General features: G+C 36.9%; 4 protein-coding genes across 7 annotated transcripts; 3 read left to right on the plus strand and 1 right to left on the minus strand.

Annotated features, from left to right (window-relative positions):
- The first annotated feature begins 1,040 nt into the window (after positions 1 to 1,040).
- On the plus strand, positions 1,041 to 4,495 carry LOC121261577 (protein GET1-like). The gene is made up of 7 exons (XM_041164009.1): positions 1,041 to 1,237; positions 1,729 to 1,808; positions 2,294 to 2,364; positions 2,890 to 2,960; positions 3,054 to 3,135; positions 3,542 to 3,591; positions 4,269 to 4,495. The coding sequence occupies exons 1-7, from the start codon at positions 1,127 to 1,129 to the stop codon at positions 4,344 to 4,346; spliced, it is 543 nt and encodes a 180-aa protein (XP_041019943.1). The 5' UTR covers positions 1,041 to 1,126; the 3' UTR covers positions 4,347 to 4,495.
- Positions 4,496 to 6,067: 1,572 nt separating this feature from the next.
- LOC121259632 (heterogeneous nuclear ribonucleoprotein H2-like) lies at positions 6,068 to 8,505 on the plus strand. 2 transcript variants are annotated; one of them, XM_041161269.1, is made up of 3 exons: positions 6,068 to 6,219; positions 6,316 to 6,406; positions 7,551 to 8,505. In XM_041161269.1, the coding sequence occupies exons 2-3, from the start codon at positions 6,390 to 6,392 to the stop codon at positions 8,326 to 8,328; spliced, it is 795 nt and encodes a 264-aa protein (XP_041017203.1). In that variant the 5' UTR covers positions 6,068 to 6,219; positions 6,316 to 6,389; the 3' UTR covers positions 8,329 to 8,505. The 2 variants fall into 2 exon arrangements, with proteins under 2 accessions (XP_041017203.1, XP_041017204.1); XM_041161270.1 differs by lacking the exon at positions 6,068 to 6,219 and having other exon boundaries at positions 6,226 to 6,406.
- A 128-nt stretch (positions 8,506 to 8,633) lies between these two features.
- On the minus strand, positions 8,634 to 13,625 carry LOC121259630 (protein RKD5). 3 transcript variants are annotated; one of them, XM_041161268.1, is made up of 5 exons: positions 13,487 to 13,625; positions 12,193 to 12,442; positions 10,635 to 10,882; positions 9,864 to 10,096; positions 8,634 to 9,096 (listed from the first exon to the last, which is right to left on the minus strand). In XM_041161268.1, exons 1-5 carry the CDS (start codon positions 13,518 to 13,520, stop codon positions 8,875 to 8,877), a joined length of 987 nt encoding a protein of 328 aa, XP_041017202.1. In that variant the 5' UTR covers positions 13,521 to 13,625; the 3' UTR covers positions 8,634 to 8,874. The 3 variants fall into 3 exon arrangements, with proteins under 3 accessions (XP_041017202.1, XP_041017201.1, XP_041017200.1); XM_041161267.1 differs by lacking the exon at positions 13,487 to 13,625 and adding an exon at positions 12,591 to 12,870 and having other exon boundaries at positions 9,864 to 10,081; XM_041161266.1 differs by lacking the exon at positions 13,487 to 13,625 and adding an exon at positions 12,591 to 12,870.
- Positions 13,565 to 16,472, plus strand: LOC121259629 (pentatricopeptide repeat-containing protein At4g39530-like). The gene has a single exon (XM_041161265.1). It carries the CDS (start codon positions 13,565 to 13,567, stop codon positions 15,893 to 15,895), a length of 2,331 nt encoding a protein of 776 aa, XP_041017199.1. The 3' UTR covers positions 15,896 to 16,472.
- The last annotated feature ends 525 nt before the right edge of the window (positions 16,473 to 16,997 follow it).

Raw genomic sequence — 16,997 nt, forward strand, 5'->3', positions numbered from 1 at the left:
GATGTTTAATGCATATTAATGGACGTGCATATTAATGTGCAGAATCGCTTATAATTATATTTTTTCATGTTTAAATGACAACTTTGTGCAAGTCTCAGTCCCGTTTGATTGTTAATTCAGTTCAGTCTAATTTTAAGTTAAATTTAATATCTAAATATCTAACACTCAAATTATTACACTCATCTCAATTCAAAATTTTTTTACACGTGAAACCCATAACCTTTTTCAACTTCCTATAAATATATATAAACTCATATTAACATCCAAACACATTTAAACTCATCTAAAGTAGACCTCACAAAACTCAGTCTACCATCTCAACTCACTACTATTCATAAAGAGCTTAACTCAACTCAACATCTAATTAATTACAAATCTCGTGAATTTTAATTTTATTGAGTTAAACTCAACTCAAAGTCATTGGAATCGGTTGTTTCCATATTGAAACGAGATGTGATGGTGAACACCACAATATGCATCCAAAAAGATGTTGGAAAACAATTATTAAATAAATAAACTGAAAAACTTATTATATATTGTAACCATACATGTCATGCGACAATTGAAGATGTGCAGACAGTCTAATCCTCTTAAATAGGGCAGTGTTTAATCAATCACTTGATCAGAGTTGTGAACAATACAAATAAAGTCAAAATGTACCTGGACTAATTTCTTCTACGTCAACAATCATTTTCACAACCCTTTATATAATTCTGTTTTAAAATAAAGATATTTATGTAAAATGATGTTATTTTTATAAATTACTCTACAAAAATATCCCTTATTTAAAACATAATTATATAAAAAATTTTAAAAATAGTTGCATGTCTATCATTTTACTAGGTGATAAAATCCGATTTATTTAAATGGAAAAAACAATGTTTAATACATTAAAAACTCTTATTTGTTTAACAAGTGTTTCCTCATCAACACATAGTAAAATGGGCTCGTTTGTTCACTTTGCCAATCCACCACCACATAATACATTAGAGTGAGTCCAGTTCCCGGCCCGGCCATTTAACCGATCTCGTCCTCACTCACAGACTGTCACAGTTGCTACCAAATCGCTTCGTAGTAATGCGTGGAACTGATTCCTAAGAAGTGATCGATCCGGCGAGCGAGAGAGATGGGAGAAGAAGAAACCCTAGGACATCAGGGCTCGCTTGCATCTCTTCTCGTCTTCATGATTGTAATGAGCTTCCAGTTAGTCTCCATCTGGCTCGGACACTTAAAAAAGGTTCGTTCATATTATCTTAGCTTTATTTCGTTTGGTTATAGATTTTTCTTCTCGCTAAAATTTATATTTCTCATTGTGTTTGATTAAAAAGATGGTTGCGAATAGAGAGGTATTGTATTATCGCACAGGAGTCGGGATGCTATCTGATAGATGCTGACGTTTTATATTTGTAAATTGGAGGTATATATTTGAATTTAGTTCTTAGATGGGGGGTTTTATATCACACTTGAAACTTTCCTTGAACCAGAGCTTAACCGAAACGTATCGTATATATTTAAATTTGGATCTTAGGCTGTCTTAAACGTAGCGTATTTAATATTAAGATTGTCTGCAATTTTGTAGCTTATATGTATATCGATATCAATAAGGTAGCTGACTGCGATAATTGCATGCTGGTATTATAGGGGAAAGATTGTACTCTTAAGGTTTTAAATTATTTGAGTGATTTCTAGTCATTCTTTTTTATTTTTTATCATACTGTTTCTTTTTAGAGAGGACCCAAGAGTGCTGAAGTACTCCAGTTGCGGGGAGAGATAAAGCAACTCTTGAAAGAGGCCAGCTCCTTGTCAGAGTGAGTGGTTCGGTAACTGACGTTAAATTTCTACTTGATTGGGTGGAAGCTGTTCTGAGTGCCTTATCTCTTTTGATATTAGATCAAAACAACATTTCATTAGTTTAACATTTCATGATTCTTTTTTTAACCATTAATGGTACGTAACTATGCATCACTGCAATCTTGTTTTTCCAAAAGCTTGATTTTCTTACACTTTGCTGCCCAATGAGGATCCTCAACCAGTAGTAGATTTCTGTTTACAAGTTAATCTGCTTTATTTTTTTAATACAACTTAATATGCTTTATTTTTAAAATTCATGCTTGTTCAGTTTCTATTTATTGTTGTTGGAAGAGATTAGATTTATTTTTAAAGGAATACTAAAGCCTTAAATAACAATTTACCTTTCAGAGAGTAGATGTTAATTATGGATAAAACTACATATCTTTTCTTTTCTGATGAAATATCCATATATCTATATGATTTGCTTCTTTGTTGATTACAGGCCATCCACATTTGCACAAGCTGCCAAGCTTAGGAGGTTAGCAGCTGCCAAGGAGAAGGAACTTGCAAATTGTGAGACTATCTGCAGCTCAGCTCATCAACTTACATTTACTCATTTTATGGACATGTTAGCATGTATAGTCTTATCAATTTTAATTTCTTGATTGATCGATTGGGCAGTTTTGGATGTCGTTCAGTTTTTTGTAATTTTGCAGTTTGTTTATCTTGAGTTTTCAGCAAACCTTCTTTGGATTTATTGTGTTAACTGTACTTTAGGAAAAGATTTATTGCGTCAACTGTTATCCTTTTAATGCACTTATGTGTAATGTAGCTGGCTGTGCGGCATGTGCCTCCTATGCAATTCTTAAAATGGAAAGAAAAAAAAAAAGAAAGAAACCTCATGAGATCTTTGCACTGCATTTGTGGAGGTTTCTCTGCTTTATCAAAATTATTAATTCCCGCTTGTTTCTTTTCTGAGCTCTGTGTCTTCCAGTTTAAAAAATTATGCAGTTTTTGTTATATTTTGTTATTTATTTTTAATTTTATTTCATTTTCCCCTATTTAAAAGAAAGCTTCTGACACTTCACTGATTTCCAGATCAAGAATCACGTGGCAAGGAAATGAAAATATCATATGGTTTGCACCTGAAAGTTCTGTTTCTTTTTAAGGTGCTTCTTGAGCATTTGATTTTGCTGAGTTAACCTGAACTTGCTGCCTTGGTTGAGTTCCAAAGAGTTTATTGATTTGGTTCTGTCATGTAGGTTCTGACATATTTTGTGCTCGTTTGCTGGTTCTGGGGGGTTCCTGTTGCCATCATATCTCAGCAACTTGTGCAACCGTTTGGTAATGCTTGTTGCCATTAATCATTTTACTTTGTTCCCTTATGCTGCGGAAATTATACTCTTTACAGACTTGTAGTTTGATTGATCAGCTCATACTATCTTCCTTTTATAAACTAACTAAAGAATATGCTACTTGGGCAAAACAAAGACGTTGATAGGTGCAGAACTAGCTGCTCTTGCTCCCCATGAGGGAGCCCTTTGAAATTGGCTTTGCACAGAGTTACTTATGGTATTACTTACGTGCTGGGATGATAAATCATTTCATACTTTCTAAATATCTTTTGGCATCCCATTAAAAGATTCCTGGCTTTGTCTCAAGAAGGCAGGATATTCATAAAGAATAGTATGAAAATTATTTGAGACTTCCTGCCTCAACTTATATGTATCTGCCTTTTTCACCTTCACAGGGAGGGTGTTATCTTGGAGGACTGGTGGCATCTCAAACAACAATGTTATGGTAAATAGCCCTTGACTCATTTACTCTTCTTGTTGTATCTATGCATCCCGTGTGACAGAAACCTATGTGGAACATGGGAAATTTGTTTAGCTATTTCTCTGTTGAGAAATGGCTGTGCTGAGCCTCACATCCTATACCTGCTGACCACTGTAGTATATATTAAATTGTTGGCCATGGTTCAGAAAAGATATCAATGCAATTTCTTTACCAAGAGAACACTTGGTGCAACTTAATAACAAAAAAGCTATGAATTTTGTTATCAATATTAACCGTTTAACAGATGTACAAGGATAACATCTCTTAGTGTTTGAAACTCTGTACTTTATGTATCTAAATAATCTCATAACACTTCAGAACCGTCTTCTTTGAACCTGGCGGTAATAAGTTTAAGATCTTGAGTCTTTTATTGAAAAATAGGAGATTAGGACCCCTTTTAAGATATCCGACTATCCCACATTATGATTGTTTGCGTGCATGATGTATTTAAATCAAATGTTTGACAAGGACATAACTCATTAGGCCATATCCTACGTAAAAGTGTTGGGCCTTCAGGCTCAATTGTTTAATCAGTTGAACAAAAAAAAAAAAAAAAATGGTCATTTTTAAAGCATGTATTCGTTTTAATGCTTATGGGATTTCTGAATATTCTGGCGATTGACCTCCTAATGTGGCTGCAGGTTGGGATAATACCTTGGTTACTATTATCCACGAGGGTTAGCAAACTTGCTTGTCGACTCTTAAAAGTAGAAAATTGATTCCGGTGATTATTGCATCGGAAATTGTAGAATCTCTGTTCTCTAAACACCGTCGTAGTAAATGTTATTCTATTGTTATTTATTTGGCCTGAATGTAAATTCATATTATGGAATGGAATAGTGAGTAATGAAGTTAGCCTCTTGAAAAATGAAGAATTCAATCCGAATGCGTAATTGATTGTTATGAGATTGAGGGGAAATGCCATATAGTATTTGATTCCTTTTCTTTTTTTTTTTTTGAAAAAAAAAAGAAAACAAACGCAGATACGAGATGTATGTATAGCGTACCATCATGATAAACTGCATTGGCCACGAAATGCTAGATGAGGAAGACACATAGTTCAAAAGTATCCAAGCTCCATTTTCTTAAGGCTTCGTTTGGAACTTAAAATTATCTCAATTCATCATTACAACTTTTTCAAATCTCAATACAAAATATAATAAACAATTTAATTTTTTCAAATCTTAAAATAATAATAATATTAAAAAATAATATTTTATCATCTAAATTCAACTCAATTCAGTTTAACATTCAAACGCAGTCTAAATTCAATAACGCAAACGAAAAAGAAGAGACGGGGAAATATGCTCAATTTCATGTGATTGAATAATTCTATTTCAATCGATATTTTTTCTTCAAAAGCAAACATAAAATAGCAAATTTAAATATGTTTGTAAATGTAATAAACTGATATGTTTTCGTATAATATATTTTGGAGAAATACTATTTATTATTCTTACATCACATATTAATATGTTATTTGTTATTCTATTTAAATATACATATTTACACATAAATATGTATGTATTGAAATAAAATGATAAAAATGATAAATCACATGTTGATACATGGTGTAGGAGATAATAAATAGATTTTAGGGGTACTATCCGCCTCCTACAGGACGGGTTGGGATTTTTCCTTCGGGCTCCGACCCTGTCCATATGGGGGCAGAGTACCCCGTTCATTGACCGGGATGCAGGGGTGGACCTCCAATTATCCGCTCCCACCCTTCCAATCTCCACAGCAATTTACAGCACAATCAAGCAATTCACAAAATTATATGCACAATCAAATCCTCCACATTACACAATTCACAATTCCGTCTTCCTTTAATCTCGTCCTCCAATCTCCATCCACAAATAATAATAAAAAAAAAAATTAGGAGCGATTTGTGAAGAGACTTAGGAGTGAGCCCTACTTGCATTCGAGAGGCATTGAGGCTTACAAGAGATGAAGATGGCAATTTGTGATCGCGACAGCAACTTGAGATGACGATGGTGAGGCAAACGATGAATCGAAGAGAATTGAAAATCGGAGAGAGAGAGAGCGATCACGTGAAAGAAGAGAAGCAGGGGTCAGGGGGATTCGACAGGGTATTAACCCGTAATCAAAATTGATTATGGGCAGGGCCGTTAAAAAAATTACCCAGGCCTCGGTATTTTTTTTTGATATAATATGTATTATATATAATATATATAATTAATATATATTATTAACAAGCCACCCTATCCCGCCCCTGCCTCCGCTTGAAGCTCCAGAAGCTAACGGGGTCTCCCCGCATCTAGCATCGGCAGAATGGGTAATTTGCCAGCCTCACAAGTCACAGGGGCGGCACGGACGGGGGATGGGGCAGCCGGCACGGGCCCACTGCCCACCCAATTTGTCTTACTTTATTCCGGAATTTAACTCAGTTTTATACCCAACGTAATTGTTAGAAAAGAGTTGGTGAAAAATAACTTACTTGACCATAAGGCTATTTAGGTAATTGGACAGAAGCTCTTCTGATTTTAATTTTGGAAAGGACCCAAGACTCAAAAAACAAACGCATTACGTTGGGGGGTGGATGGTGGCTGATGAAGAGCTACGGTTAGGGTAGGGTTTCTATTCTCTCGCAACTACAACGACGTTCTGTTTAAGGTTTGCTTTCTCTTCTCTATATCATTCGACCTTTCCTTTTCACTTCTTCAGAGAATCGAAGCAGCTACCCAAGACACCAAGACAAGCAAACTAACCAACAAAACAAACGAAAAAGCCTCGTAGCTATGTACGGACCAAGAGGGTAAGTTGAATAAATCCCGTTCTCTTTGTTGCTTCCTTTTTTTTGGTGATCCCTATTTGCTCGTTGCCACTCTTCTTCGACCTGCCGCTTGCTATGACATCACCGTGTTTTTTTTTTCGTTTTGATTTTGGGCTTATGATTCTGACATGATGAACATAGGATTTAGGGCTTTTGGCTCCTTTTTTTCTAAAATTTTTTATGAAAGAAACCATATTTGGGGGAATATAGATCTTCCATTTTCTTAAGGAATGAAGCGAAGAAAATCCTATTCGACTTTTAATCGCTTGTATTGGGTCGATAAATGTTACTGATTTTCTGGAAACTCGTGTAAATTAAAATAATCAGTGTAGATTATTTATCTTTTTTATTGTCAAATATCATCAATAATAAATTGATGTGTTGTGTATAATGGTATTTTACAAGTCTTATGCGTCAAGGAATTTCAGATGATTTTGTTATAAGTTGATAAACATCTATACAATCTCATCTAATGTTCACTCTCTAGAATTTGCGGTAGGAAGTGAAAAATATTTATTTCTTAATGCTTCGGTTTTTATAAGTGCGAGCTGAATCGTTGTTCCACCAATATCTTATTTGGTGAGGAGTTGGTGACTGATTTATTGCCTAGTTTTTATACAGAAGTTCGTATAATGACTGGCCTATGGTACCTGTTCCTTTTTTAATTTTGTATATCGATTGCTCTATGCCCTGTTTCTTTGTGCAACAAAGTTTAAGCTGAACTTGGGATGCGGTATGTGCAAATTGTGTGAGTTGATTAACTCTGAAGATGAAATTCTTTTATTCTTTTACTCACCTAATTAGTTTTTTTATATCATTTTAGTTCTTTATAAGGTATAATTTTAGTCAACATGCTGTATTTCCATGTTTCATGCTTTGATGATTATCACTACTAAAACTTGATTTGTAAGACTGTGTGTTTCCTTGCTTACGCATAGTCATGTTTGGCTTCTCTGGGGTTTATATGTTGTTGGTTGATTTAAAAAGGTCTCTACATATACTTTTTGTTTTGAGGACAAAAAAATGTAATGATAAAGAGTTGGGTGTCAGGGAATAGTGGGTTGGGTTTGGTTTTATTAACAGGTTGAGTGGGGGATTTTTTTTTTTCTTTTTTGGGTATTTAAAGGGCAATGTTGGGAAGCGGGGGGGTTTCGGACGGGTACGAGGTCGGCTCAAAGAGACAAAGAATGATGGAATCCAATCCCTACTTCGCAGTGAGCAGTGGCACAAGTGGCTTTCAACCTTATGGATATGGTGGCGGCTTTCAACCCCCGCCCTTTCCAGTGATTCGGCTCAGGGGGCTTCCCTTCAACTGCACCGACATTGACATTTTCAAGTTCTTTGCTGGACTGGACATTGTGGATGTTCTGCTTGTCAACAAGAGTGGACGGTTCTCGGGAGAAGCCTTTGTTGTCTTCGCGGGATCAATGCAGGTTGAGTTTGCTTTACAAAGAGATCGGCAGAGCATGGGTCGGAGGTATGTGGAAGTTTTCAGATGCAAGAGGCAGGATTACTACAATGCTGTTGCTGGGGAGGTAAACTATGAAGGAATTTATGATAATGACTATCATGGAAGCCCTCCTCCAGCTCGATCGAAGAGGTTCAGTGACAAGGACCAGCTGGAATACACTGAAATATTGAAGATGCGTGGCCTCCCTTTTTCAGTGAAAAAACCTGAAATTGTTGAATTTTTCCAGGATTTCAAGCTGATAGAAGAAAGGATACACATTGCATGTCGCCCTGATGGGAAAGCTACTGGAGAGGCGTATGTAGAGTTTGCTTCTGCAGAGGAGGCTAAGAGAGCTATGTGCAAAGACAAGATGACAATTGGGTCTAGATATGTGGAGCTGTTTCCTTCTACTCCAGACGAAGCAAGACGGGCTGAGTCAAGATCCCGACAGTGATTAGGCACTTTGGCCAGCGCTGAATCTTGTGGATTATCTTTGGTGTTCCAATATGATTCGCATGTTTTTTTTTTCAATCCTTAAGATGTATCTTGGTGCTAGAACATTTGATCAACTTACCCGTTATGGTTTGACTTTTGGATTTTACTTAAATGCATAGGTGCAAGAATTCGAAAATTATGTTTATTTGGGGATACTTCGAGGTCCATATGGAGAGGGATCAGGTTTTTCTACCGGTATGCTTGACCGGTTGACCAGGGTTCAACCCAACCTAAAGGCCAACGCGTATGAAGAAAGCAATAATGTCAAGGAAAAGAAATAGGCTTTATAACATGATATAAATCTGGTGGCAAACCAGACAATAGCGTTCAAGGGCCACAATCAGAAACAAAACTGTACAATTTGAAAGGCCAACTTGCATATAATTAGTTCTTGCTCCTATGCTCTTTACACTGCTCTCTCTCTCTCTCTCTCTCTCGCTCTCTTCTGGATGATACCCTTTATACAACTTGCACATTGCTCAGTAGTTCTTGCCCTTATGCTCTTTTATATCAACTGATTGTTTGAGATTGATAGACCATGATTTCTAAGAGCTCTAGCTCTATGCCTTCTTTTGAAAACATCTTGCCTGAATCTTTTGGTCTCGGTCTGCAACTCCATGAAGGGTTTTCTCTCTATATTTTCTTTTTCGCTCTCCAACATCCTTCGCCTTTTTGCCACTACCATGGCAGCTGCCTCATTCTCCTGCTGTTGGCGTTTTGCCTCTTCCTGCAAATAAATAGGTCTATATGAACTCTTCATGTACCATATTGCGATAGATATGATTGTGGGTGTGCTCACAAGCTAAGATACATGCTTGCCCATGAAGGTGCATTCGTGTAGAACAGAATAATTACTGTGCCATGTAATAAATGGCAATGCGTCACAGCTATTCTTGCATCAGCATTTATCAAAGTGAGAAATTTTGGTCCAGGGGGCTGATTATTACAATTACTGCCATAGCATCAATTGAATTCCTACTGTCTTTTTTTTTTTTTCTTCTATACTTTTTCTTTCCTTCTATATTACAAATCTAGTACAAATGCTTTAGGCCTCATTTGGTTACGCAGTTTAGATGAGATAAGATGAGTTGCTTTGTTGAAAGTTGAATAAGATATTGTTATAAAATAATTTTTTAATATTATTTTTATTTTGGAGTTTGAAAAAGTTGAATTGTTTATTATATTTTGTGTGGAAGTTTGGAAAAGTTATAATGATTATATGAGATGAAATGAGATGGGATAAGATAGTTTGGTTTTGTGTAACCAAATCAGTCATTAATGACAGAAGCCAAAGGTAACAGAAGGAGAAAACGTCAGGTAAAACTTTTTCGTTTTTTTTTTTTGCAAGTGTGCACCAGGCAAAAACTCTCTCCATTGAAGGGTGCAACAAAACTACGAAATAAATATAGAGTTGAAACCTGTTTTGAAGATGATTATAATATGGAACATTGTGCAGCAAAAGTAAACATATTAGGAAGGGAAAAGAGAAAGGACCTGAAGATCTTGAATGAGACCATCAAGGGATTTGATCTTCCTATGTGGCCAACGAGGAATACCTAATTCTCTACATTTCTTCTTGAGAACTGTAAGTCCAACTTTCAAATTTCTTGAAGCTTCCGTGATTGGAAGATCAAAATACTTGGCTAGATCTGATAGAGCAATGCTTGCAATGTGTTCACTGGCTGCCCTCTTTTTCTTATTGTCTACAATACCTGCACTCTTCCATCCTATCTTTAAGATATCAAATCTGAAGAATTCAGTAAAATTCTGAAGTCAAAAGGAAGAATGAAATGGAACTTTCAAATTCTTTTTCCAGAGGAAATACTCTTTTCCTGCCTAAGGTAGATTGAAATTGTATCCTATACAATAACCATTTGTGATTTGCTTTCATAAAAGGAGCTGAATAGAGTCAAAAACACTATTGCAACAACAAACTACATTGTCAATATTATGAGAGACATTGACATTATCAACCTGCTCTCTCTCTCTCTCTGTTTTTTTTTTTCAAAGATATTATCTATTGAACATTAATCAAGTTCTAGCATTCTGATTTGAGGTTTAGCTGAGATGAAACCTTTTCTCTTTTGTATATAAGATTTGCCAAGATCAAAGCTTGACTTCAGCTCCACGGCATTGCAATGCTTTAGACAGAGGGGAAAAAGAGAGAGGAAAACAAAACCAAGGATTTGACTCAATGTAGAAAGTTATACAAAACAGATAGCACAAGCATTAACTTATCAAAAACAGATAGCACAAGCATTAAACCTGTTGAACATTGCTCCTTATGTTGATCTTCAGATAATTCAGACATGCTTGCTGGATAAGGAAGGCAGTTAAGATCCTGACGAAGTATGGGCGAACTTTTCCTGGATTGATGATAATTAACATAGTTCTCTTGGCATGTTTCCTCCTCTGGAAATTGTGATGGCTCTCTGTCTTCCCTTCTGCAGCCCAACTCCAAAATAATTTGAAGATCGCGGGACAATGTTGGCACTGACTTCAGCTTGGGATTTCTGAATGATTTAAAAAGGAAATTAGGAATGGGAAGGCTAGTTTATCAGCCAACTTGGAATCACAACGTGAAAGTTCAACTCATAGTCCAGCAAGATGTGGCATTCTGATAAACCAAAAAAAAAAAAGAAGTGGCATGACCGGAGTTAGGATTGATAAGCAGTTTAGACCATATGATAGATAGAACCTCAATTAAATTAATATGAATTAGGAGAGGGATGACTTTATTAATTGAAATTCACAAAATTATCCTTTTTTGTGGTTTCGAAAAGCAGAGAAAATAAGGGAAATGCTACCAAGAACCCAATTCATAGGACTTCCAGAGGGCATACTGACGCCCACAAAGGCGTAATATATAATAAAACTAACAATAGATTGTTGAAGACCAAGTCAACCACATTGGCGATAAGCTTGTTATGAAGGTCTAAGTCCACAATCTGCTGCTAAAATGTTAATAATATCTCAGGGAGAAGTGCTATTTGAAGGCCTTTACACCCCATACTATCTACATGGCACAATTTTATTTATAAGATTTAAATTTTAAGATTTATCTTCCAAATCAAATTATACCATGTGAATGATCTATGGTGTAAAAGCCTTCAAATAAAATTATTCTGTCTGTGGTGGTTGTTAAGGGAGAAAAAGGAGAGGCTAGATCAAAAACACCAAGCACCACCAAGAACGGGGTGACCATTATCATGAAGCATCTCCACTACTTTTATTGAAGATTGCTCCGATGCTTTTCTGGGAGTGTGATTTCCACAAATACAGTCAGTACTGCTAGTATCTGAAGCCCTGGCTTCAAAACAGAAAAGTGATTTCTTGAAACAGATATGGTTCCACATGGCAACCCCTTTGCTTATTTTCATGCCCAAACAGCCTTCAAGAATAAGGCCAAGAGAGGGAGAGGCTACTTGGAAAGTGTTGTCAGTTCCCAACTCCCTAGAAGGAAACCTATCATGGCACATTATCCTGATACAAGCTACTGCTGCCTTACTTCAGCCACTACAACCAGTTTCCCATCTACAAAAGTCTTATACCACCAAAATGGCTTTTTGAAGGTCCTGCGTGATTCTATTTGCTGTCTTCTGTTTATACGCAATATACCCACACAAAAATCTTTGCAGTTATTTTCTAACAAAAACCAGTTTCTGCGTGTCCAAGAAATATCATGCTTCGATATATATCATGAAATCAAACGGTAATCCTTTTGAGTTAAAATGAGTCAATCTAGCAAATGGGTACCTCAAATCGAGACAGGCAAACAAAAGAAGAAAGCTTCGAAAGATGGAGAATTCGGATAATAGTGTACCTGGCGATTGAAAGCAGAGAAGGAATGCATGTGAGATGAGGCGAACGATCGGCATGATATGCAAATATGCAAAGCCAAAAGCCGTTCATAAGCCCTTCAAACACTTCGGAAGGCCGGAACTTAAGCAAGAAGAGAGCTGGGTTGGCTTCAATTTCCATGTATGACCCACTGACCGAGAACAAAAACCCCCTCTCAACTTCATTTTCCTTCCCATTCTCCAACTGGTATACATGCATGCTCCTGATCAATTCTGCAACCAAAACAAGAAAAACAAAAGATCAAATGTTGAGAAATACCACTTTTTAAGACAGAATTTTCTTCATTTTGGAAAAAGAAATACAAGAAAAAAAAAGGCTTGTGCTTTGAAAAACAAATCCCCTGGGGTGGGATTTGGATACCTTCGTTTACAGTGTTTTGAAAGACTAAGAGAGCTTTTAAGAAATGGGTGTCAGAAGAATCCATGAAGAATACAAGATGATGATCATTGAAAAACAAGTGATTCAAGAACAAGTCGGCAGATAGAAGGAACAGGGTCGGCTCATGAGGCGACGAAACCGCGTTTTATGACAAAGTTTGGATGATGTTCTTTATTGTTTGCAATTCGAGGGAGGTCCTGCCAAAGCAAATATATATAAAGAAAGGGCAATTTGTCGTGTAAAAGCCTTTTAACATAATAATATATCCGTTTGATTGTTGTTTACGTCTGAAATTTTCGGGTGAAACACTCGGAAAAACTAAAGAAAGAAAGAAAAACAAAGAGGAGCAATTTGTAAAATCCACAGTAGTGGAGTGATCCGAAGTGATTTGTTTGGATATTGGCTTCTTTGAAATAAGGGATCCGAGGTTAGCCCTTTGTCGTGTAGCACCTCAATGCACGCAAACTGCACTCCTTTTGTTGTTGGACCATTCTGAGGTTTGCCCTTTTAGGTTCAAGGCAGAAACACCTCTGGACAAACCCACTATATAGGGGTACGAGCATGCTTGATAAGTGGCACCAGAGCCAGAGGTTTTTTTCATAGGCAAATGAAATGAACATAGGATTACATAAATAAGGTAGTTTTTTTCAGAGCCAGAGCATGCTTGATATTGAATGTAGCTTCGGATCACAAGTGTTGACTCTGAGAGATGGATAATTGATTTGTGTATGTATTGCATGACCTCTCCCCTATATATGAGAATATTGCGATGCATTTGTTAATTTTCTCCTTTTCACTACGTTAATTTGATGATTAAGAGAAAAAATCAAGTGATTTAGTTCTTAAAAGCAGAAAAATAAATTTTGTAAATTACAAACCGGATAAAGATTCACCGCTCTGCCAGTGCCGCATCAATCAAAGACATCTAGTCTGAGAATCAGAGCCGTCCGATAGGGATGCTTCTTCGGTCAACCATGATCAAATTCTTTTCATGCTCTCTCCCCGGCGCCATAGACGCCATCCCCTCTAGAGTGCCAGAACCGTCCATTGCACTGCTACTTCAGAAGAAGTCAAAGCCTATATCGATCAGCGAGTGCAAGCAAATCCATGCAAAGCTTGTAGTGTCGCGAGCAATCTCAGAAACCCACGTCGCAAACACCCTTTTGAGCCTTTACACGAAATGTAACGCTTTAGATCATGCAGATTTATTGTTCGACAAAATGCCTCGCAAGAACGTGGTGACGTGGACTTCGATGATTTCGGCTTATGTTCATGACGGGTCTTTTGGGAGAGCTATGAAAATGTTCAAAGGAATGCTTGAAACGGGTGATAAACCAAACAAATTTACTTTTTCTATTGCCGTTCGGGCTTGTACCGGTCTTAGTTCTCGCGACTTGGGTCAGCAAATTCATTGCTTGATGGTTCAACTGGGGCTTGAGAGTAATGAGTTTGCGGGTAGCGTTCTTGTGGACATGTACTTCAAGATTGGGAATGATCTTGATGATGCGTGTCGTGTTTTTGATGGGTTGTTTACCAAAGATAGAGTTACATGGAATGTTATGATTTCTGCGGTTGCACAAGTTGGTGATTCTTGTAGGGTTTCAAGATTGTTTTCGGATATGCGGGTGTTTGATCAGTTGGAACCCAATGATTTTACCTTTACGAGCTTGCTCAGGTGTTGTTGTTTATTAAGAGAGGTGGAGCAAATACATGCACTTGCTGTGAAGTTTCACGCTGAAGATGATGTTGTGGTGGGCAGTGCTTTAGTGGATTTTTATGGTAAGTGCGGTGATATGGCTTCAAGCTGGAAAGTCTTCGATTCCATAGAGGAGAAAGATAAGTTTGTTTGGAGCTCCATCATTTCAGGTCATACGAGAAATGGTCGAGGAGAGGAAGCTATCATTTTGTTCAGGGAAATGTGTAGACAAGGCATGAGACCTGATCAGCATGCATTGTCAAGTACATTAAAAGGTTGTGCTGAGAATGGAGACTTGAACACAGCAGTTCAAGTCCACGCCCAAATGATAAAGAACGGATGTGGAAGAAACTGTTTTGTTGCAAGTGTTCTTTTAGCTCTTTATGCAGATTCAGGCAATATATGTGAAGCAGAGAATTTGTTCAGAAAAATTGATATGAAAGATATTGTTGCATGGAACTCAATGATCTTGGGTTATGCTCAAATGAAGGAGGGCTCTCTTTCTTGCATTCAAATGTTTCAAGAACTTTGCTGGACTGACTTACTGAAACCTGATGCAGGCACTCTGATTGCTGTTCTGAAGTCTTGTCAGAGTAAATCAGATATGGTCACAGGTGTACAGATCCATTCCGTGATAGTGAAATCAAGTCAAAGTCTTGAAACTCCAGTTGGGAATGCACTAGTCCACATGTACTCCGAGTGTGGAACTATAGATGATGCTTATAAATCTTTCAATGATTTGGTTGAGAAGGATGAAACTTCTTGGAGTTCTATAGTTAGTTGTTATCAACAGAATGGGTATGATTTAGAGGCTCTGCAACTTTGCAAACAGATGCTAGCAAATGGGGTCCATTTCACCAGTTATAGCCTTCCATCATGCCTTTCAGCTTGCTCGAAAGTTGTAGCTATAGATGTGGGCAAACAGTTTCATGCTTTCATTATTAAGTGTGGTTTTCATAGAGATGTCTATGTTGGGAGCTCGATCATAGATATGTATGCTAAATGTGGAGACCATGAGGAATCTAGAAAAGTTTTTAATGATGAGCAAAGGTCAAATGAAGTAACTTACAATGCCATGATTTCTGGACTCGCACAGCATGGGAAAGCCCTGGAGGCAATAGAAATATTCAGCGAGATGGAGAAGATGAATTTAATGCCCAATCACATCACATTCTTGGCTCTTCTATCAGCTTGTAGCCATGCAGGTTACACAGAAAAGAGTTTATATTTCTTTAATCTGATGCACAAGAAGTATCGTATTAGGCCAGAATCTGAACATTATTCCTGCTTGGTTGATGCATATGGTCGGGCTGGAAAGCTCGAGGAGGCGTACCAATTCATTAAAAATGATGGAAGTGTTTTGGCATGGAGAACTTTGCTTAGTTCTTGTAGGATTTATGCAAACACAAAAATTGCGGAAAAATCTGCAAGAGAAATTATAGAACTTGATGCCGACGATCATTCTTCATATGTTATACTCTCTAACATTTACTCTGGGGAGGGAAAATGGGAAGAAGCTATGAAGTTGAGACAGAAAATGACCGAGATTGGGTTGAAGAAATATCCAGCAAGTAGTCGGTTGATATACTAATATATATAATTCACGAGTTTGCTCTATCTGTACGAGGAGATGGCTACATTTTGTTGACAGAAGCTTGAGGCAAATGTAGGAAAGCTTGAAACTCAGATTTCTAGTGGATAAAACACCAAGAATCTGTCTCAATGAATCAGAACCCTCCTTTATTGGAGCAGGATGTACATGATGGACATCACACTGATGATCTCGGGTTGCAGAATCATGTAAAGTCAACTGATTGTGATGAACTGAATGGCACTGATTCTCAACTGCAGCCACCAGATGATGAGCTCGCTGGATGCTGCTGTAGTTAATTTACTAGGGAGTCCTCCATTGAGCTGCATTGTATATTCTTTGATTCCTTTAGTCAGTTAGTTTTATATTTCTAGTATGAAAAATTATACTCATCATCTCTACACATCACACACTATACCTATTTTTATTGTTCTCTTACCAAATGCTTGGTGTAAGGATTATCAGCAGAAGAATTCAATTAGTTTAAGAAGAATAAAATTTAAAAAAAATAAAAATAAATATAGTGTGGAGTGTGTGAGAATAATGAGTAGCAAAACTCTGTCAATATATATGTGCAGACGTAGTCTGTATTATAAGACATATAAAATTGAAACCAATCAATGAGAATAGAGTAGCAACCTTTCTCTCAATTCTCTCTCTGTTTCTTCTTCTCTAATTTCCTTACATTTGATGAAATCAGATTCTGGCATGGACAATGTGGTTATATTGATTAATTACAAAATGATCTGTAAAATAGTTATGAAAAAGTCGTTGGTAAATGACTGCCGGGTCAAAGGTATCAAAATAGGGAAATATTCACCATTGAAGTCCCTGTCGAGTCCAACCATAGCTATTATCTATTTATTGACATCTCTATTAAAGAGTACCGTATCATTTCAGCAAGTATGAGAGACGCATCGGATGTTTTTGCGTGGAAGAGACTATAAACAAACATTAAATATTATGCTCCAAGTTGCTTATCGCTTGCCTCTAATGTCTCTCAACTGTTGTGCTTTTGATCTATATCTATTATTGTATTCTGGTTTCAGTTATGTTCATTTGCGCATGTTTTTTCATTTACAGAATCTCCAAAAGCAATCAG

The sequence above is a fragment of the Juglans microcarpa x Juglans regia genome, chromosome 4D, assembly GCF_004785595.1.
Source record: "Juglans microcarpa x Juglans regia isolate MS1-56 chromosome 4D, Jm3101_v1.0, whole genome shotgun sequence".
Classification (NCBI taxonomy): Eukaryota; Viridiplantae; Streptophyta; class Magnoliopsida; order Fagales; family Juglandaceae; genus Juglans; species Juglans microcarpa x Juglans regia.

Bases quoted from the DNA above. Each gene is read 5' to 3' on its own strand.
- LOC121261577 (XM_041164009.1), top strand. From the start codon at position 1,127: ATGGGAGAAGAAGAAACCCTAGGACATCAGGGCTCGCTTGCATCTCTT. The intron at 2,365-2,889 runs GTGAGACTATCT...ACTGATTTCCAG, and splicing joins GGAGAAGGAACTTGCAAATT to ATCAAGAATCACGTGGCAAG. The intron at 2,961-3,053 runs GTGCTTCTTGAG...TCTGTCATGTAG, and splicing joins AAGTTCTGTTTCTTTTTAAG to GTTCTGACATATTTTGTGCT.
- LOC121259629 (XM_041161265.1), top strand. From the start codon at position 13,565: ATGCTTCTTCGGTCAACCATGATCAAATTCTTTTCATGCTCTCTCCCC.
- LOC121259630 (XM_041161266.1), bottom strand. From the start codon at position 12,654: ATGGATTCTTCTGACACCCATTTCTTAAAAGCTCTCTTAGTCTTTCAA. The intron at 10,097-10,634 runs GTTTAATGCTTG...TCTTAAAGATAG, and splicing joins TAAGGAGCAATGTTCAACAG to GATGGAAGAGTGCAGGTATT. The intron at 9,097-9,863 runs GTCCTTTCTCTT...ATTTATTTGCAG, and splicing joins GTCTCATTCAAGATCTTCAG to GAAGAGGCAAAACGCCAACA.